Raw genomic sequence first — 22,959 nt, forward strand, 5'->3', positions numbered from 1 at the left:
TGAAAAAAAATCGTGTAACTCTGGTAGAAGTTAAAAATACCTTAGAGATCATGTTATTCAGAGCCTAATTTTACAAATAAAAACCGGAGGGCTTTAAATACTTAGCTGAGAATTAAAAACAAACTATAAGCAAACCTGGGAATAAAACAAATCTATTCCCAGTTCATCTAGATTTTAATACTAATTTAGATTTGGGGGAACAGATGCAAATAAAGAAAAAGAAAGTAAGGTAGGGAGACTTCTGAAAAGTTTGAATATATTCACTAAAACACACAAATTTGAAGATCATAAACAAATGAGAATCTTTCTGTCCCTCGAGAGCTGGACAAATAGCCCTGCACCTGATCCCTATTCTGGTATAGGAATTTGAAACGCTGCCTAAGATTCCTGTGAAGTGCCATAGGGCTGGGAGGATAGATGCTCATGTGTTGTTAACCTTTGCCTTGTGGTCTCTGAATTCCTTTTCTAGTTTCTCTTTCATACCAGTTTGATATCTACACAAAATTCATTCCCCGCTTTTCCCCCAAATCAAAAAAAAAAAAAAATCTTAAAAATATTCATCATCATAATTGATTTTATTGAAAAACTACAGACCAGCAAAAGTTCTCTTTTGGCAAATATCAGATAAAGTAACTTAAAAATATAATTTCCTGCCTCTCTTTTTCTCAATGTGATGTGTTCCTGCCTTTCTTGGTTATTTTCCTTCTTTCTGGTGCTTCTCTTTGGGTTTCCTTTTCTTGTGCTACTTCTTCTTCTGGGACCAGTGACTTCTGTAAAAAATATATGAATGTCAATGGGTGAATAATGAGTAGCGTAGGATATAACACTTATAGTATAGATAGCATTTAGAATATAGATAGCCACATCAGAAGGGCTGCTGACATTTAATTTTAATAATTTGTTTTTGAGGTTGTAGCATTTTATGTAAAGGGTAGTATCCTTATGTTTTAAAATGTCTTTAAATATAAAGTAGGACAGTAATCCATATCTACCTTTTCTCATTTCCAGCAAAGCAGAATATGTTATCCTTATTCGTTCCTGCAAAAGCCAGAAATCATATGAATGGCTTCTATTACTTTTGGACCTGAATTTTCTTACCTCATTTTTTTCTGACAATTGCAATAGCTAATAGTATATGTTTCCCCTATGTCTTGTAACATTGTAGTCAGTTTACACTATCTGAAACATCCTTTACAGGACTTTATAATCAAGTAGTACTGAATATTGTACCCTTTTGAAGAGCCCCTTACAATAGCAATGGAAAACAAGCATTTATTCAATACGTTTAATATTAATATGTCTCTGTTAAGTTCCTTTTGACCTTTTCATGTCTATCCTTTTTTGTTTCTTTGGTTTCTAGAGCCTGTGATATGAGAATTCATGACACAGTCTTTCTTTTCTTGAAGAAAAGATCTGTCCTTGTTTACCAAATGAATGTTGACAAATTGTTAGGGCTTCCAGATAAAGTACATGATGCCTTATTAATTTTGAATTTACTTGATCACTCAAGACATGTTTTTAGGATAAGTACATCTTCTGTTAGTATCCTATACTTATACTAAAAATGATTTGATGTTTATCTGAAACTCAAATTAACTCATTGTCATATATTTTTAATTGCTAAATCTTACAACCCTACTAGTCTGCATGGTAAAAAAATTTCAATTAATGGGAGAGATATTTTTAATTTTTTAAGTTTTTTTTTTTTTTTCTTTTAGATATAGAGTCTCCCTCTGTTGCCCAGGCCAGAGTGCAGTGGTGCAATCTTAGGTATCTTGGCTCACTGCAAACTGTACTTCCCAGGTTCAAGCTATTCTCCTGTCTCAGACTCCTGAGCAGCTGTGACTACCGGTGTGCACCACCATGCCCAGCTAATTTTTGTATCTTTAGTAGAGATGGGGTTTAATCATGTTGGCCAGGATGATCTGGAACTCCTGGCCTCAAGTCGTCTGTCTACTTTGTCCTAAAGTGCTGGGATTACAGGCAGGAGCCACTGTGCATATTCTGATTTTTTTTTTTTATGCTGTTAAAGTACATACCTAGTTCAGGTGGTTTTATTGTCCCTTACTGATTTCCTTTAAGATTATCTGTGTTATTAATTTTGTATCTTTGGCTCATTCAGGACGAAAACAGGAGGGTGAGTTTTTTCTTTTCTAGATCCGTGCATTTTGTTAATCCCTTATATCATTTAGTTTACAATTTCACCCTTTAAGTGGCATGATTACATACTTATTTCCTGAAAAATCCTTTAAAAAATGATGATTTTATATTGGAATTCAGAATTGAGACCTCTATCAGTTTTTAATTCTCATTAAAAATTTAAACTTTTGATGACCTTCTATTTTTATTTTCATTGATACATTTTTTGCTTAGTTACTAAGTACAATTATGTATTTGAAAGTAAATAGTATTATTAACGTTTAGTCACATTTCTGTCACCTTATCTGGGAAATTTCATAATCATGCAGTAGTGGAAATTCATTTTTGAACTTTGCACATGGATAACTATATTTTCTTATTACAAAATGCTGGAGTCTCTCTTTGAGATATACAAATATATATCTTATGACATTCTTTTGACTGCTATCCCCACCATAATCACAAAATTAGTGTTACTTCAAACTACTGTTTAACTTTTAAGGCCCATTTTAAGGAATGTTCCACTTGAAGAAATAAATATTTTCCAAAATATCAAAAGAATAAACTCCTTAAATAAAGAAATAATTTCTCAAAATTTATGAAAAAAGTTTAAAAAAAAAGGACTGTATGTCCCATAGCCTAGTTCAACAAATGACAATAGCTTTTAGCTGATACGCAGAAATCTGTAATCTTAAGGATTTACTGCAGCAGAACCTCATAAGTTTGCTTTCAGAACCAAAATAGAGATGAAATTTATACAATTTTGGGAAAAAAAAATCTCTTCCTCTTCTATTCATGATCAAGGTCTCTACTGCTATATTATGCAAGGAATCTTCTGATGGTTCTAATACATTTCCCTATATAACAATCTATTTTTAAGGAATTAGAATTTTAGCATTAATTTCCTAATGGCAACTTCATCATTGCCTCTTGAATGAATATATTTTACATGATTTTTCTCATTAGACAAAACAGATTTGTTTGCTTAAAATTTATACATTTTTAAATTACATTGTATAATTTAGCTAGTGTTGTGGCCACTGATGGAACAGATTAAGGTTCTTACACCAAGAAGTTTTAAGATTAGACCAAAAAACAAAATTATAAAGTTTTTTTTGAGGGTGAAAATCAAAGACGTTTATGCAGAATTACCAAAAAAAAAAAAAAAAAAAAAAAAAAAAAAAACAAAAAAAAAAAAAAAAAAAAAAAAAAAAAAAAAAAGAGGTTTTGTTAATGTCATCTTATTTGGAACTTTTTTTCCCCTTGATTCTGGAAACAGAAGAATCCTTCCATTTTGTTTCGATAAATTATGAAAAAGGTATGGTAATCTAGAAAAACAAGTGTATTAGTAAATCAAAGTTGAGATTATAGATAATTATTCAGTCTCTTGAGGAAGATGTTAGAGTACATGACCTCTTTGGAAAATTATGATCCCATATGAAAACAACTATAACAAAATGAAATAAAGCAGTTCATGGTTTTAGATAAAGCCCTCACTCTAGAAAGGTCAAAGTAACATGACATGTTCTCTGTCGTTTGGTGGTTGCTGTAATCAAAGGTGGTAGCTCTATGTGGGAGAACTGCTAAACATCTGTGAGGCCATGTCTTTAAAAACCAATAGTAGGATAAAGTAGAGCTCACCTCCACATTTTTATTCATGACCTGCTATTAATTATAGAAATGCAGAATTCAGTATTGTGAGTTATCCCTCCCTCAATTTCTTTTAACTGGGAAAGTAAGGCAGGGGGCAAAGATGAGCTTCTGTTCTTGAATGGGAATTCTCACTTATTCTTGACTTTTATAAATAATTTAATTTTAAAATCAAGTTAATATAATGAAATTTAGATTTACCTGGCTTGACTCTTCTCTACCTGGTGATATTCTTTCAGGTCTTCTCATGCATATCTTGTAATACCATTTGGTTCTGTGTCCCCACTCAAATCTATCTCAAATTGTACTCCCATAATGCCCACCTGTTGTGGGAGGGACCCCATGGGAGATAATTTGAATCATGGGGGAAGTTTCCCCCATAATGTTCTTATGGTAGTGTATAAATCTCATGGATGGTTTTATCAGGTTTCTGCCTTAGGATCTTCCTCATTTTTCTCCTGCCATCGCCATACATGCAGTACTTTTCTCCTCCCGCCATGATTGTGAGGCCTCCCCAGACATGTGGAACTGTAATTCTAAATAAACCTCTTTTTCTTCTCAGTCTCAGGTAGGTCTTTATCAGCAGTGTGAAAACAAATTAATACATCATATATACCTATTTTAAGCTTTCTCTCTTTTGGAAGAATATTTGATACATAAAAATAGAGATGAAAGCCACTGTGTGAACTTTCTTATACTGACTGCTATATATTCATGCTACCCCCAGGCACTGAAGGAGCTGTATTTGGGCACTCTGTGGAGACGCCACACATCAGAGCAGAGCCATCTCAAGATCTCAGGTAAGCGTTCCTCTTATACCTGTGCTGTAAATTCCATCATTGTTGATAATCCTTAATATATGAAGAAGTAAAATAAACAATTAGACAGTGTTTCCTCCAATATACTTACAATAAATACAAAACTGAATACATTACACAGGAAGAATGTGGAAAAGAAAAGGCACAGGTAGTTATAGAGTAAGTGAAAGCAGCTAATAAAAATAGGGATGCTGAGACTGGGCACAGTGGCTCACACCAGTAATCTCAGCACTTTGGGAGGCCAAGGTAGGAAGATAACTTGAGATCAGAAGTTCAAGACCTGGCAACATAGTGAGACCCTGTCTCTACAAAAAATAAAAAATTAGCCAAGCATGCTGGTGCACATGTGTAGTCCAAGTTAAGAGGCTAAGGCCAGAGGATTGCTAGGGCCCAGGAGGCTGAGGCTGCAGTGAGCTATGATTGTGGTGCTGTACTCCAGCCTGGGCAACACAGCAAGACACCATTTCTAAAAACAAAAAACAAAACAAAGAAATGCTGGAAAATCTTACATATATAATAAAATATATGACATATATATGCATAAAAACAGGGCAAATAGAGAGTTGAGAAAACTATAAATGATCACAGAGCATTATATAGTGGGAAACATGGAAGCAAATAGAATCTAATCAGAAAATGGCAGAACTTAATTGGTCTATGAATGGTTGCTCAGTCTAATATTTCCAATAGAATAAGTTGCTTCCTGATATTATGATGGTTCTAAGAGGCATTATATGTAAAAGTTCTTACTATGCAGAAAAATTCCAACATTATGGGGAATTCTTTCCAGGATCATTATTACTACTGTTGACTACATTTGAAATATTAAAATCTGCATCCCTAATACAAAACTGCTCAGTTGATGCTCTTAATTCAATACATAAGATTTGGCAATTAATGATGGCTTAATAATAATTAATGATAACTAAATTACATTCTAAAACATACTATTGTATAGGAAAAGGAAAGACACAAATAGTGCTGATGAAAATTAATCACATATGAAAAGTTACTTGTAAAATTGGATCAAAGTATCAGCCTGGGAGACACAGTTGCTGTCTTGGGAAGCAAAATAAAAATTAAGTTAAAAGACCTTTTTATTTCATATGGATTGGCGTTTATCCCTTCCCATTAGATGAGTGTACGGACATGCTCAGATGGAAACAAAAAAATAAAGTTGGAAATCTTTAAGGCAATAAAACCATACTTTTAAAACAGTAAATTTTGCAGTCCTTTAGAATTCTATGATAAAATTTCCTAAAGAACTCAGTTTCTCACTACTTGAGTAATACAGATTCAAACTAGCTAGTGAACAATATTAGAAAAAAAAAGTGGCCTCCTTCAAGGACCAAGACTTATTTTAGAAGGGCAACATAATAATTACCTACTCTGTATAGAAATCCTAGAGATTTAGGAGTGCTGAGGAATGTGTGTAAACAGCATCTCATAGGGTGCTGTAGTCTTCATTTATGGTGCTTTTTTTCAGGGAGGAATTGAACAACTTTTGCAAAAATGTTTATCATATCGTTCTTCTCCTAACAAAATTTCCATTAGAACAGGATACACATCTCCTTTGTTTATCCTTAGTGCTGTAGCAGCCAGCACTGTATCTTACACATCGTAGTTGCAGTAAATGTTTGTTAATTTGCATTGCTGAAACTTAGCAAAGCTGAATAATGAGGACATTAACTAAATAAATGGGATATAAGGGAAGTGGCTGCAGTTATTATTGTCTTACAAAGACACATGTGAATAGCACTGATTCCAATTGTTTTTAATATGTGTTTTAATATAGAAACAGCTGGTTACTAATTTATTGAATAAATTTTTAAAAATTACTAAATTTATATAAGTATTTAAAAATTTAAATTTATTCTTATAGAAATATTTATTTCTAAGATTTTAGTAACATTTTGAAATTTCTACTATGTAGAGTCTATCATCAAAAGAGGAATAAGAATCAAGTGCTACTTTATCTTGCTGACATCTTTCAAAATTCATAAGTGAAAATGTGATATTATAATTAGTATACAGTATTTCTGGTTTTTATTTTCTGATTAGTCATTATTTAAACATTGCACTAAGCTGGAGTTATCAGCTAGTTCTCAAAGCAGACTGGCAACCCCCAAGAAAAGTGTTACTAAATTTCCAAACTGAAACAGAAGTAAAATACAGTAATTATATAGATATTCCATTATTTATTTGTGTAATGAAGAATAAAAGCAGTGTGTCTGAGAAAAACATTACAAGCCTTGCTGACAATTTTCCTTTCGGAGCAGTAAGTACTGTTAGTTGATGCCTACTTCTAATCAACAAGGTGACATTGGTTGGCCAAGACAATGAAATGATAGTATGGGGAGTAAGCATCCATGTTTTCTTTGGTTTTGTTATTGTCAAGAAAAAAAGACTAGAAAAAAAAACATTCAAAGTTTATTACATTAATAGAATATTGATAATATTTTACTGAAGAAATGTAGTGTGTTTCTATAAATTATTCAGCAGATGTTTGATGAGTGTTTACTATTTCTCAAGTTCTGTGCTAGTTTTCATGTGGAATTTAAAACTGGATTTTCTCAGATTTTGTTTTTTTTTTATATTATGTAGTATGGAGTCTATATTTTAAAAGCCTAAAACAGGCATATTAAATGGTTATAAAGACATAATAGTAAATTTGCCCAGAATGGCCCAATGTTCTTATTTGTTTTATTTCTTACGTTAATATATAGTTAAGTTACTACCGTTTGAAGAGTTTCTGCACCTATGATAAAAAGTAATGATACTAATTATACAATGTCCATTTTCCAAAGATTGTTTTGGATCTCAGATCCATTAACTACTTCATGAATAAGAAAATAATCTCCACTTGGATTCTGTAAAATGAATTAATATTTAATCATATACTTGGCATCTTCTTTTCATAATTCTCATTCTTGCAAAAATGCAGTTTAAAACAGAAATATTAAGGCTTGCAGGCTCCAAGTTAATCTCTAGAAACACATAGCTGACATACGCATCATTAATGCACTCCAAGAATAAAATCCATTTGTTAAGCACTCAAGATTTTGTCCTGAGACATTTCCTAAATAAAGGTGTAAATCACTTGGCTGACGTTGTTCTACCTATGAGAAGAACATTATGATAAATAGGATTTTTGCTTTCTTTGCCTTTCCTTTTCCTTGCCTTTCTGTTTCTTCTGATGTTTAAGTTCTGCTTAAGCTAATATTTAATAATTGCATCTTGCAACTTAGGTTCTTTTAAAATCTGAATTCTCTTTTGTCAGAATGTTGAGAATTCTAGAGATTTAGGCCACAGATTTTTATATTTGATACTTGCATAACACCTTAAAAGCAGTATCTTTTTGCATCTTTGGTATATAAACACCATAAACAAACAGAATGCTTTACAAAACAGGTGGCAGAGAGACTTGAGTTAAATTTAATCCTCCTTTCTGCTATAATAATCCTAGGTAACCACTGTGAAAGCTAGTCTGAAACTCATTGCTATATTTGCTATAATGCTTTCAAAATGAATACAATTACAATTCACTAATTTCATTGACAAATTACATAGGAATCTACAAGTAGTGCCAATAAACCTGGGTTTCCTTTTCAACAGGCTTTTTCAGAGAACATTTTATAATAAAGTGAATAGTTTAATTGAAAACCTCTACTGTAATATAAGTAAGATAGTCTGCAAAACCCTCCTCAGTGAACAAGAGAGTTTCCATACAAGAGAGAAGTGGGGCAATATTTATTTGTTGATACAGTGCTGCTAAGAGTCTGTTTATTAGGTAGTTCCAGAACGGTTGTATATCAGGGGTAATCAGTGATAAAGCATACATTTTAGCATTCAAATTTTGACATTTAAATACTATGCATAAAATGCTAATAGTAAATTTTATAAGTTAATAGGATTTTGAGTGCTTGTCTTTTCAAGTTTTCAAATATTCTATGGAAAATATGGGGAATTTTGTTAAAAAAAATAGACGTTTCTTAAAAACAGATATATTCAAAACCTCACCCCTCCAGGGATTATACGAAGATAGATGTCCAAATGGCTCATAAGGATTAAAGTTTTAAAGTTGCTTTGGTGAGTGAAAAAAGAAATAATGAAAGGTTGAAACCACTTCTATATGCTGGCTCTACTCCTTCAATATCACTTTTAAGCCTTTAAGTATGCCTTCCCTGCTGAGAGGGACCTGAACTCCAGAGACCTAACCATTTGATGTGGTTCTTTCTACAAAACAACTGTGAATTCATTGCCTCAGAAAACAAAAACAAAACTAGTTGCACTGGGCAAGAGTTTGAATGTGAGCCTGAGGGTACCCTCGTCTTAAAGTCCTGTGGTCAAGGGGAGCACAGGCAGCTGCATCCCCAAGACAGAGCGCTGATCTAAAAAGTCCAAGGCATGGGCCTACCTCTTCTCACACTAGGATTTTTTACCACTGCATTCTAGCTCCTGTATTCTGTCATTTTGGCTTTTTTCCTAGTATTATATTTGTAGATAATTTGAAAACTGCCTCCCAACTCTTTTTTTTGTAGACATGACTGTCTAAAACACTTGTTTTTTACCATCATGATTTACGTAGCCAAACTTCAATCACATTTGTACTTGTCTATCACCCTCCTATTGATTTTTGTTTCCCAGACTAATGTCACTCATTCTGTAGACATTTCACTGAGCCAAAAGACTCAGTTGATGTAGAAAATATCTTGTTTCATTAATGAGTACTCTGAAAATCTTCGAGCTCACAAAATTCTGACTGTATGTGCGTAAAAGTTTGCAATAATAATGATTTTCATTAAAGCATTCATCTTTACAAGACAGGGACTCTTTATGGAGGAACATATACATCTACATCCTAAATTGTAGTAATTTTTTTATTAAACCTTCATCATTAATATTAGTGTTCTATTAAAAATTTTAGCAAGTATACTTATCACACCCTACTTTTCATGAGTCTTATGAAGGAAATGACGAAAGAAACCATAAGTAAATTGTCATGAAAGTGAGAGTAAATACTTGATGTGAATAAATGTAGATTTTTATAAAGAGCCAAAAAATAGATAAGTCCATAAAAATTTTTCTAAAACTCATTTTATCTTTGCTTAAAATGACAGGACTCTTTACGCCTGTCTGGTTTGTATGTTTGTCTGGTGGTTCTTTTAAGTTGGGTAATGTTGTCTTTGGGTTTATCAAAATTTTTCTTTTCTATTAGTGATTTTTTGTTTGTTTTTCTCTTAGGCTTGAATCACCCACCAGATCCTTGATCATGGAAGCTCCTCGTGGGGTCCAGGTGAGTGCTGCTGCAGGAGACTTCAAGGCCACCTGCAGGAAGGAGCTCCATTTGCAGTCTACAGAAGGGGAGGTGAGTCCTAGAAAGGTGGACCCTGGCCCTTTACTGCTGAGGGTGCATCTTTTCAAATTATATGCATATAGTTCCAGGGGAAGCATAAAGAAGTGCTTTGTGGGAAAGTTTAAGTTACAAAAACATATACTTCTTGAATATGAATACTGCTTAAATATGAAATTTGGTAACCTAATGTTACTTTCCTAAGTTACAACTCCATTTATTTTCTACTGAAAGATATTACTTCACAAATCAATTATAAGTGGGATGTCTAAATACTTGTATTTTCAAAATGAGCAGATATATCCAATATCATGAAGATATCAAGAATAATGGCAGTTCATTTTCCTTTTTTTATTCGCGTTATATTTTGTATTCAGAAAGTTATTCCAGAAAGCACTTTGGTTGTTTCCATAGAAAGAGTACCATTATTTATCTAGAAGAAAAATGTTGTATTATTTATGAATGATATTTCCTGGAAAAGGATATAAAGAATGTTTTTCTTCCATATATCCTTTATCTCTCAAGCATTTCCTTTAAATTTTGTTGCTACTCCTTTAGACACCATTTATTTATTTTCCCTGTTGTAATTAATACTTTGTCTTGTGTTCTATTCTTCCACTATAAGTACACACACATTTTATTTACATTACTTGCTATATACTTTGTGATTCTTTTATCTGCAGAATCACATTTTTGTCAATTCTGGAAATTCCCATTATTTCTTCATATAACCTCTCCCTCATTTTTCTATGGTCTTTTTCCTGAAACTCTGGACATAACTTCATTTTCACACCTTCCCCATCTCTTACCCTCTCCTTCCCAGTTTCTATTTCTTTATCTTACTGTACGTCATGCTACTGAATTATTCAGGTCTATAGTTTCAGGATTTAATCGCTTATTTAATCCATACATTGAGCTTTTTAATTTTAGTGATTATGCTTTTAATTTCTAGCATTCTCATATTTTCATTTACAAATCTGCCTAGACATCTTGGCAGATGCTTTCATGCTTGCTCGTTTTTTTTTTGTTTTTTTTTTAATTAAAGTTCTGGGGTGAATGTGCAGTTTTGTTACATAGTTATAGATATGGCATGGTGTTATGCTGCACCCATTACCTACATTAGATATGTCTCCTAATGTTATCTATCCCTTAGCCCTTCATCCCCTGACAGGCCCCGGTGTGTGATGTTCCCCTCCCTGTGTCCATGTGTCCTTATTGTTCAACTCCCACTTATGAGAGAGAACATAAGTAACTGGTTTGGAGTAATTGGAGAACATGTAGTAACTGGTTTTCAGCTACATGCATGTCCCTGCAAAGGACATGAACTCATTCTTTTTTATGGCTGCATAGTATTCCATGGTGTATATGTGCTACAGTTTCTTTATTCAGTCTATCATTGATGGGCATTTGCGTTGGTTCCAAGTCTTTGGTATTGCGAATAGTACTGTGTAAACATATCTGTGCATGTACCTTTATAGTAGAATGATGTATAATCCTTTGGGTATATACCCAGTAATGGGATTGCTGGGTCAAATTATATTTCTAGTTCTATATCCTTGAGGAATAGCCACACTGTCTTCCACAATGGTTGAACTAATTTACACTCCCACCAACAGTGTTAAAGTGTACCTATTTCTCCATTTCCTCTCCAGCATCTGCTGTTTCCTGACTTTTTAATGATTGCTACTCTAACTGGCATGAGATGTTATCTCATTCTAGTTTTAATTTGCATTTCTCTAATGACCCATGATGATGAGCTTTTTTCCATATGTTTGTTGAGTACATACATGTCTTCTTCTGAGAAGTATCTGTTCATATCATTTACCCACTTTTTGATGGGGTTTTTTTCCTGTAAATTTGTTTAAGTTCATTGTAGATTTTGGATACTAGCCTTTTGTCAGATGGGTAAAGTGCAAAATGTTTCTCCCATTCTGTAGGCTACCTGTTCAGTCTGAGGATATTTTCTTTTGCTGTGCAGAAGCTCTTAAGTTAAATTAGAACCCATTCGTCTATTTTGGCTTTTGTTGCCATTAATTTTCATGTTTTCGTCATGAAGTCTTTGCCCATACCTATGTCCTGAATGGTTTTGCCTAGGTTTTCTTCTGGAGTTTTTCTGGTTTTAGGTCTTACATTTAAATCTTTAGTCCACCTTGAGTTAATTTTTGTGTAACATGTAAGAAAGGAATCCAGTTTCATCTTTCTGCATGGGGCTAGCCAGTTTTCCCAACACCATTTATTAAATAGAGAATCATTTCCCCATTGCTTGTTTTTATCAAAGATCAGACCATAGTAGATGTGTGGTGTTATTTCTGAGGCCTCTGTTCTGTTCCATTGGTGTGTGTGTGTATACATATATGCATACACACACACACACACACATATATGTTATATATACTGGCACCAATTATATATATATCTGTATACACACACATACACATGTATAGCTGTATATATATATACAGATATATGTGCATATATATATATACACAGATATCTGTGTATATATATATATATATATATACACACGTGTGTGTGTGTGTGTGTGTATATATATATATATATATATATCTTTTGGTGCCAGTACCATGCTGTTTTTGTTACTGTAGCCTTGTAATATAGTTTGCACCCAGGTAGCATGATGCCTCCAGCTTTCTTCTTTTTGCTTAGGATTGTTTTGGCTGTGCACACTCATTGCTGGTTCCATATGCAATCTAAAGCTTTGGGGTTTTTTTTACAATTCTGTGAAGAGAGTCAATGGTAGCTTGTTGGGGATAGCACTGAATCTATAAATTACTTGGATCATTATGACCATTTTCATTATATTGATTCTTCCTATCCATGAGCATGGAATGTTTTTCCATTTGTTTTTGTCCTCTCTTATTTCCTTGAGTAGTGGTTGGTAGTTCTCCTTCAAGAGATCCTTCACATCCCTTGTAAGTTGTATTCCTAGGTATTTTATTCTCTTTGTAGCAGTTGTGAATGAGAATTCACTCATAATTTGGCTGTTATTAGTGTATAGGAATGCTTCTGATTTTTGCGAATTGATTTTATATCCTCATACTTTGCTGAAGTTATTTATCAGTTTAAGGAGATTTTGGGCTGAGATGACAAGGTCTTCTAAATATATAATCATGTTATCCACAAACAGAGACAACTGGAATTCTTCTTTTCCTAGCTGAATATCCTTTATTTATTTTTCTTGCCTGATTGAGCTGGCCATATTGAATAGGAGTAGTGAGAGAAGGCATCCTTGTCTTGTGCTGGTTTTTAAAGGGAATGCTTACAGTTTTTGTCCATTCATTATGATACTGGCTGTGGGTTTGTCATAAATAGTTCTTATGTTCCATCAGTACTTAGTTTATTGAGAGCTTTTAGCATTAAGGGCTATTAAGACTTGTTGAAGGCCTTTTCTGCATCTATTGAGATAATCGTGGTTTTTGTCACGGTTCTGTTTATGTGATGGATTACATTTATTGATTTGCATATGTTGAAGCAGCCTTGTATCCCAGGGATGAATCCACTTTATTGTGGTTGATAAGCTTCTTGATGTGCTGCAGAAGAAATGCTACTAGCCCCTCCTCTTTGTACCTCTGGTAGTATTCGGCTATGAATCCATCTGATCCTGGATGTTTTTGGGCTTTTAATTGCTGCCTCAATTTCAGACCTTGTTATTGGTCTATTCAGGGATTTGACTTCTTCCTGATCCAGTCTTAGGAAGCTGTATATGTACTGGAATTAATCAAAATTTTCTAGTTCACTTGCATAGAGGTGTTTATAGTATTCTCTGATGGTAGTTTGTGTTTCTGTGGGATCAGTGATGTTATACCCATGTCATTTTTTATTATGTCTATTTGATTGTTTTTTCTTCTTTAGTAGTCTGACTAGTGGTCTAAATATTATGTTGATCTTTTCAACAAACCAGCTCGTAGATACATTGAAGAGGTTTCGTGTCTCCATCTTTTTCAGTTCTGCTCTGCTCCTAGTTATGTCCTGTCTTCTGTTAACTCTTGAATTTGTTTGCTAGTTCTCTTCATTGTGATGTTAGGGTGTCGATTTTAGATCTTTCCTGCTTTCTCTTGTGAGCATTTAGTACTATAAATTTCCCTCTACACACTGCTTTAAATGTGCCCTAGAGATTCTGGTACTTGTGTCTTTGTTTTCATTGGTTTCAAAGAACATCTTTACATTATTTCTGCCTTAATTTCATTATTAACGCAGTAGTCATTCAGGAGCACGTTGTTCTGTTTCCATGTAGTTTGTTTTTAATTCCACATTCGTTATTTTAAATGCTCATGCATTATTCCTATGCTAGTCTGTATATTTTTACTGTGATTTTGAAAGTTCTTGATGGTCTAAATCTGTTGTAATGCTTTTTCTACCAATATATTCCGTTAGTATTTTATTGTTTTTAATTATGAGTCCACAAAGGTTAAATCGAGAAGGAAAAGAATCAAAGGATAAGTTGAGAGAGATGTTCTGGAGTATTTCATGCCTTTTCAGATGAGGTCATAATTTAATACAGGCAAAAGAGGAATATTCCTTTTTTCTGTTTATGGAATTATCTCAGTTGTTAATTCAAGATGCTAAAAACTCAGTAAATTAGGTATCGATGGAACGTATCTCAAAATAATAAGAGCTACTTATGACAAACTTACAGCCAGTGTCATCCTAAATGGGCAAAACTGGAAGTATTCCCTTTGAAAACTGGCACAAGTCAAAGATGCCCTCCATCACCCCTACTATTCAACATAGTATTAGAAGTTTGACGAGGGCACTCAGGCAAGAAAAGAAATAAAGGCTATTTCAATTAGTAAAAGAGGAGGTCAAATTGTCTCTATTTGCAGATGACATGATTATATATTTAGAAGACTCCATTGTCTCAGCCCAAAACCTCCTTAAGCTGATAAGCAACTTCAGCAAAGACTAAGGATACAAAATCAGTGTGAAAAAGCATAAGTATTTAAATACACCAATAACAGACAAACAGAACCAAATCATGAGTGAACTCCCAAACCGCTGCTAAAGGAGAGGACACAAAGAGATGGGAAAACATTCCATGCTTGGAGAGGACACAAACAGATGGAAAAACATTCAATGCTTATGGTTAGGAAGAATCAATATTGTGAAAATGGCCGTACTGCCCAAAGTAATTTATAGATTCAGTGTTATCCCCATCAAGCTACCATTATCTTTTTTCACAGAACTGGAAGAAAGTACCTTAAACTTCACATGGAACTAAAAAAGAGCCCACGCAGTCAAGATAATCCAAAACAAAAGCATAAAAAAAGCTGGAAGCATCATGGTACCTGACCTAAAACTATACTACAAGGCTACAGTAATCACAACAACATGGTACTGGTACCAAAGAGAGATATAGACTTATGGAACAAAACCGAGGCCTCAGAAAGAACTGCATACATCTACAACCATCTGATCATTAACGTGACAAAAACAAGCAATGGAGAAAGGATTCCCTATTTAATAAATGGTGTTGGGAAAACTGACTAGCCATATGCAGAAAGATGAAACAGGATCCCTTTCTTCCACCTGACACAAAAATTAACCCCAGGTGGATTAAATATCTAAACATAAGCCCTAATGCCTAAAACCCTAGAAGAAAACCTAGGAAATACCATTCAGGACACAGGCATGGGCAAGGACTTCATAACTAAAACACCAAAAGCAATGGCAACAAAAGCCAAAATAGACAAATGGGATCTAATTCAACTTCAGAGCTTCTGCACAGTAAACTATTATTAGAGTGAAAAAGTAACCAACAGAATGGGAAAAAATTTTTGCAAACTACCCATCTGACAAAGGGCTAATATTCAGAATCTGCAATGAACTTAAACATATTTACATGAAAAAAACAACCCCATCAAAAAGTGGGTGAGGATATGAACTGACACTTCTCAAAAGAAGGCATTTATGTAGCCAACAAACATGAAAAAAATGCTCATCATCACTGGTCATTAGAGAAATGCAAATCAAAACCACGATGATATACCATCTCATGCCAGTTAGAATGTGTTCATTAAAAAAATCAGGAGACAACAGATAATGGAGAGGATGTGCAGAAACAGGTACACTTTTTCACTGTTGGTGGGAGTGTAAATTAGTTCCACCATTGTGGAAGACAGTGTGGCGATTCCTCAAGGATCTAGAACTAGAAATATAATTAGACCCAGCAATCCCATTACTGGATATATACCCAAAGAATAAATTACTCTATTATAAAGACACATGCACATACATATTTATTACAGCACTATTCCCAACAGCAAATACTTGGAACCAACCCAAATGCCCATCAATGATAGACTGGATAAAGAAAATTTGGCACAGATATACCATGGAATACTATGCAGCCATAAAAAAGGATGAGTTCATGTGCTTTGCAGGGACATGGATGAAGCTGGAAACCAACATTCTCAGCATACTGACACAAGAAAACAAAACCAAACAAACACTGTATGTTCTCACTCATAAGTAGGTGTTGGATGTTGAGAACATATGAACACAGAAAGGGGAACATCACACTCTGGGGCCTGTGGGGGGATTGGGGAGGGATAGCATTAGGAAAAATACCTAATGTAGATGGCGGGGGGAATGGATGCAGTAAACCACCATGGCATGTTTATACTTAAGTAACAAACCTGCATGTTCTGCACATATACCCCAGAACTTAAAGTATAATAAAAAAGAGATACTTCCAGAAAATAAACTAGAAATATATTTTTTGAAAATATATTCAAATATTCTATCAGGATTTCTCTCCACTACAATTGTAGACTACAATGCTTTGTCTAGCACAACATGATGGAAGTCTTTCTTAAACATCTTACATTCTCTTTGAAGAGTTGCTTTCATCATGGTATTACTCATAATAAATGTTAATTACTCATAATAAATGTTAATATCTATTTTGCCCCTATATTTGAATCACTTACATATGTTCTTTTATTCATTGTATCAGCAGAATCCTTTGATTTTATCACATGTTAGCACTTAATTGTCGAATGAGTGTTATGCTCTAACTAAATCATAGCCACAGGTTTTCATCTGTGGTTTATTTATATAGTAACAAAGTAAAAGTACCGAAAGGCACAGCCTTAATAATAAAATAACCTGTCTTTTTCCTATGAAGAAACATATAATTACATAAAATATGTATTTTTTGCTACATTGACTATCACAGAAAGGCAGGTTGATCATTTACTATACAGTATAGAAGGATATAAAGTCCTTATCTTTAGATAGTTTTAATATCAGATCAGTCATGGTACTGAGGTCTCTAAAATAATGGATGAAATGTACAATGAAATTGTATGTAAAATTCTGCATTGTTGAAGATTCAAAGTCATTTCAGACATAGTATTGCAAATAATTTCAAACTTAGTCTGGAAGCCAACATGAATTATCATTGTATGTAGAATACTGTAAGTGGTATAATGGCATATATAATATAGTAACAACATATATACCACAAGAGCACAGAAAAAAAAGAAAACTTTTTTTTTTTTTTGAGATGAAGGCTCACTCTTTTCACCCAGGGTGGAGTGCAGTGGCACGATCTTGGCTAACTGCAACCTCTGCCTCCTGGGTTCAAGCTATTCTGTTGCCTCAGCCTCCCAAGTAGCTGGGATTATAGACATGCACCAACACACCCAACTAATTTTGGTAATTTCAGTAGAGACAGGGTTTTGCCGTGTTGGCAGGCTCATCTCAAACTCCTGACCTCAGATGATCCAGCAGTCTTGTCCTCTCAAAGTGCTGGGATTACAGGCATAAGCCACCGCACCCAGCCAAAAACAATTTTTGTTTTCAAACTCAACTAAGATATTTTGTGACAGTCATGGGACAGATTTCAACAGGTGACAATAGGATAAATGAATTCTTGGTAGAGAGAAGACAGTGGACTGTGAATTAAGAGCTCAGGGATGTGATTCTGAGATCAAGGGAAGAGTTTCCGAACCAATGGATTATATGGTTTATAAGATGATATTGAAGAGACATATCAATTTTAGAATTTGGACAGTGAACAGCATCACTGCCTTGGCAGAAAAGAAAGATATGATCAAGTTCAATCATGCAGCACAAACCTAGGTAGGTACAGGAATTTTATGTTGGAAAGAATCAATATATAACAGCCCCTTTAATCTCACAACTTATACTTCCATCTCAAGCCAAGAACACAGTATTTTCTCTTTCTAAAGACTCCACATCAATGAATTTATCTATTAATAAAAATGACTTTTTTCATATGAGTGGAGCTACAGTTTGGATCTCAGAAACTTAGGGTATTAGGCATTGCCATATAGCCAAATAAAATCTAAAGCAGCCCCTAAATGGATGAGAGAGCCAAAGAACACCGTTATGGCTATGCTGAAGCAAACTACTCATCAGAAAGCCTGAGTACTTCAAAGTTTACTCCAGCTATGAGCCCTCCATACCTCATGCTTGAATTCTGTCACCTGCAAGCTTACCTGTATTAAATGGCTACTCACTGCAGTTATTCCCTCAAAGCTACATCAATTGAAACACAACCAATTCCCATGTTTATACACCATGAATATATATGTTTTAGATTCATCTAGAGGTGAGCCAGCTTGCAATACAGTGTGTGTGCAATCAAATTCTGTAGTTCAATTGCAAAAGCCAGAGATATGGCATGGTATAAGTAGGATCCTGCAAACCACCAGTGCTAAACAACGCTACTTACTTTCTGTGCTTAACAATGAATTCACCATTCACAAAATGTTACAGTCATCTGATCATCCCACTTGAGCCCTCTTCTCCACATGTCTGTTAGATTTTCATTATCTCCCTCTTTAATTATGTATGTCTTAAGGTTTCTTAGCCAAAACACCAGCTCCTAATATTTCTTCAAGGTGAACTCAACTCCAAATCTACAGACTTAAACCCCACAGTCTCAGAGGTTGCCCCTGTTACTTTTGGCACTTTCAAAGCTTGAGGATGTCATTCATCTGCAAGCATGCTAGCTCTTGAAAAGTTGTAAGGAAAACGCACTGAACTACACAAGCCCCCTTCCTCTCCTCCTCAATCGATATAAGGAATCATCTGTCATCCCCAGAGGAGAAATAAGAGAGCCCCAAGTCTGTAACACAAAACAAGAAGAAATGAGACCCAACATCCATACCCAAAAATGTATTTCCATGGGTTTTGTTGTTTACTTAGTTTTGTGCACATGTTGCTTTCACATCAGAAAAAACAAATCTTAAAAAATAGATTCATTTCTTTCTCTTTGCTTTCCTGCTACTTAACATAGAAGTAACTATAGGGTAATATATTTCCACATTTGACATCAATAAACACAAGCTGTAATCATGCTTTTTAACTTTGAATACTGCTGATAAATGCAGCCATTCATTTGTTTGTAATGTATTAGTTTATTGAGAAACCGTGTTATGTAGAAGGTGTAGGGGCAGGTTTAAACATAGTAGGAATTACTAACAATTTAAAATGATTCTATCTTTGAGAAGGATACAGTTTAGCAGGGAAAGTAAGATATGAGCATGGCTATAAGATGCCATATTACGTGATCAGCAGAATACGATATTTAAAATAATAAACTGCTATGGGAGAGTCAAGTAAGAAAACTTTTTCTATCTTGGAGCACCAGAGAAAGGTATATGGAGGAGAAAACAGATGAACTGGACCCTGATGGAGGGTGTGTTTGTAACCTAGACGGGAGAGATGTGTCCAAGGTGAAGAAAGAGCAGCATGTAATTCGTGCACTTTACAATTCTATAACTTATTCTATCAGGACGAACTAAAGACAGGCCCTATTTTCATAGATCTTATTGTAAGTAGAAGAAACCAACAATGAATGACTACAAATGTAACATAACATTACAAAGGGATTTTTACTATAGATAAAAGCATATCTGTTAAAGAGAGAAGAAAGATTAATATTATTTTAATAGAGTGTTTAGAAAAGTTATTTCCCAGGCAGTGATCTTTGAGAGAACTGGAGCAAGGTTTTTTTTTTTTTTTTTTGCATCCCAATTAACCTAAAATATATCCTTTTGGTATATGAATTCCTTTTCTGGCTTAATTGTAATATGGAATAAAATCTTATATTTCAGAAATTTAAATAGCATCAAAAAGGTAGAAATCCCCCTCTCATTCACATTTTACAGCCACCCAGTTAATATCTCACCCCATTCATTAAGCCTCTGAAGAAATGTATTTCAGTTTGAGGAAACAGTAAAAATGCTGTGAGGCTATAGTACTTTTGCTGTATTTGAGAAAATAGAGCAAGAACTGGAGCAAGAGGAAGAATTACTGGAAATTATGTTTGAGAGACAGGCCAGATCATATAGGTAGTGACTTTGTGCCACTGAAAAACATCAGAATCCAGTTGAAGTGTGGGGGGTAACATCAGAGAATTGTGAGCACTGCAGCAAGATGATTTGCATTTCCTAAAATTTCACTCTAGGAATATGTAAAACCAGCGATAGGAGGACAAGAATGGGCAGCCAGGAGGCCAGGTAAGGGACTATTACAGGAGTCCTAGCACAAAACAAATAGAACTTAGATGACGGAGGGCAAAGATGGAGAAAAGGGAATATTCTGTTATTCCTGTCAATTTAGGATGCCCTTTAGGCAATCATTAGCTGTATAACAATAGAAACAGGAAACAGCTAGAGAGAGCTGTTTCTTTGATCATTGAAATTCAAAATCCATTTTTTCTCTTTTCTGAAACATTCCCCATGCATGTCAGAACCATGTGATCACTGTCCCTCAAAGTTGTAAGTCCATGATTTAGAATAAAGCAGTTTCCAAGTTAGAAGATTTAGCAAAGTAGGTATTGAACATAGGTCATATGTTTCATGGAGACTTCAAATCTAATTATAGACAATGATTATTTATTGTTCACTGCACTGATTGGCTACTATATTAGCTTGTTTTTATACTGCTGATAAAGACATACTTGAGATTGGGTAATTAACAAAGAAAAAGATGTTTAATAGACTCACAGTTCCACATAGCTGGAGAGGCCTCACAATCATGGCAGAAGGCAAAAGGTACATCTTACATGGTGTCAGGCAAGCAGAAGCCAAAAGGCACATCTTACATGGTGGCTAGCAAGAGAATGAGAGAACCAAGTGAAAGGCATTTCTCCTTATAAAATCATCAGATCTCGTGCGAGTCTTTCACTACCAGAAGAACAGCATGGGGCAAACTGCCCCCATAATTTAATTATCTCCCACTGGGTCCTTCCCACAACACATGGGAATTATGGAACCTCAATTCAAGATGAGGTCTGAGGGAGGACACAGCCAAACCATATAAGCTACTTAGTATATCCTTTAGATTAAGAGTCCACACACTTTTATGAGTATTAAAAAATAGACCAAGAGTTTTTGTTTTTGTTTTTTTTTTTAAATTAATTGGCCCCTGTCAGTATTATCATCTCCATTGACATCCTTATTTCTTTGCATATTTTTTACACTGGGCGTGGTTAAGAAGTTAAATTGAGAGACTGTCAAAATCATTAATTTTCTGTCATGTTTAAATAACTGGTTGGCCCCATAAGCAGATTGTATGTTATTGCTTTTCAGATTGAGGCTTTCTGTCAGAATGTACCATCTCCCAAAGGAAAAGATAGCTGCAGAGCTTTGGGGCTATATTGTAGGAATGTAATTTTTTTGTTCAACAAAGCATGGCAGCTAAACCCTCGAATTATTTGTTGTGTGACTTCCTTATTAGACCATGTTGAAGAGGGATGTAGATTACTGGATGCTCTGAGGAATGCCGATTACTAAAATGAATTAAAATGCAATTTGTTTTTTCTCATAGATATTTTTAAATGCAAAGACAATCCGGCTGGGAAATCTACCAACCGGCTCCTTCCCATCTTCTTCACCCGGCTCCTCGAGTTCTCGACAGACAGTGTATGAACTCTGCATCTGTCCCAATGGCAAACTTTACCTTTCTCCAGCAGGAGTAGGTTCCACTTGTCAGTCCAGTAGCAACATCTGCTTGTGGAGCTGAAGTGACTGATTTCTCCTCACACCAGAATAGCCTTTTGTTCCTGTCCGTCTGCTTCACAGTTCTGCTCGGTTTCCCTTGTGATCAGTCCAGAGCTGCTTTGAATGGTCCACAGAGCAACTTCCAGTGTGAGCAGGGATTCTCCACCACTTTCCCTTGTGATTTACCGTACTGCTCAACACAGAGTGTGAGTGACACAGCAGTGGAAAAAGCGTCATCAGCAGGAAAACTGGATCATGACTTTTGCTCAAAAGGGAGAATAACATAGGTGCCTTTGCTACATGAAGTGAAGCACACAGTTTTAGATTTTTGCAGGACTTGGATATGAACTGCACATATATACATTACATAAATGAAATTCCCAGTATCCAATGGCAAGATGAAATGGTTAACCCTGTAAGAAAACTTATTCTACAGTCTGAAAGCACAATTTTCCATTCATCTTTTTGGATGTAAACTTTTATCCCCAACTTTTAGAATTTTGAAGCATTATGTAATGCTTGCTTTACTAAAAATTAAATTCAATACATGGTTTTTAACAAAACAAAACAATACAGAATCTCTCCCTGAGTTTTCATTTTGTTTCTTTAATTTCAGTGTGTTGTTACTCTTTGTCTACTAAGTCTACAATTTTGTACATTAGGTGATTTTGAAAGCACTCAGCAATATAATCTTTACAGAATTAACAAAATGCCATTTTAATGTCATTTGTCAAATCTAGATGGCTTTATGTAGTATTTACATGGCTACTGCATGTAATGTATTTGCTTTTAACATCTAACTGATTGCAATATAAGATAGGATTAAGAAGGACATGCTGATGGTATTAAATGCATAGATCATTTTTTAAAAATTCACATACTATCCTTTACACCTAGGTTTTAATAGCATAGTTTGTGTTTGCTCTATTCACTTTGCACTGATTCTGACTGCTAAAATTCAGACATCCTCCAAATAAATAATACTAATTTGATGCATAAT

The 22,959-nt window shown here is 34.6% G+C and overlaps 1 protein-coding gene and 1 long non-coding RNA gene across 2 annotated transcripts in view; one reads left to right on the plus strand and one right to left on the minus strand.

Annotated features, from left to right (window-relative positions):
* The window catches only part of SGCZ (sarcoglycan zeta), a 1,190,199-nt gene extending 1,168,196 nt beyond the window's left edge, over window positions 1-22,003 (plus strand). Inside the window, exons 6-8 of the mRNA XM_017535477.2 lie at window positions 4,517-4,589; window positions 9,852-9,975; window positions 21,787-22,003. Coding sequence (XP_017390966.1) covers window positions 4,517-4,589; window positions 9,852-9,975; window positions 21,787-21,981 — 392 coding nt within the window. The 3' untranslated portion in view covers window positions 21,982-22,003. The remainder of the gene's footprint in view (window positions 1-4,516; window positions 4,590-9,851; window positions 9,976-21,786) is intronic.
* Window positions 557-20,999, minus strand: LOC119472241. The gene is made up of 2 exons (XR_005201359.1): window positions 20,964-20,999; window positions 557-770 (listed from the first exon to the last, which is right to left on the minus strand). It is a non-coding gene; the product is annotated as an uncharacterized LOC119472241 (long non-coding RNA).
* Window positions 22,004-22,959: the final 956 nt, after the last annotated feature.

The sequence above is a fragment of the Cebus imitator genome, unplaced genomic scaffold (genome assembly GCF_001604975.1).
Source record: "Cebus imitator isolate Cc_AM_T3 unplaced genomic scaffold, Cebus_imitator-1.0 Scaffold5, whole genome shotgun sequence".
NCBI lineage: Eukaryota > Metazoa > Chordata > Mammalia > Primates > Cebidae > Cebus > Cebus imitator.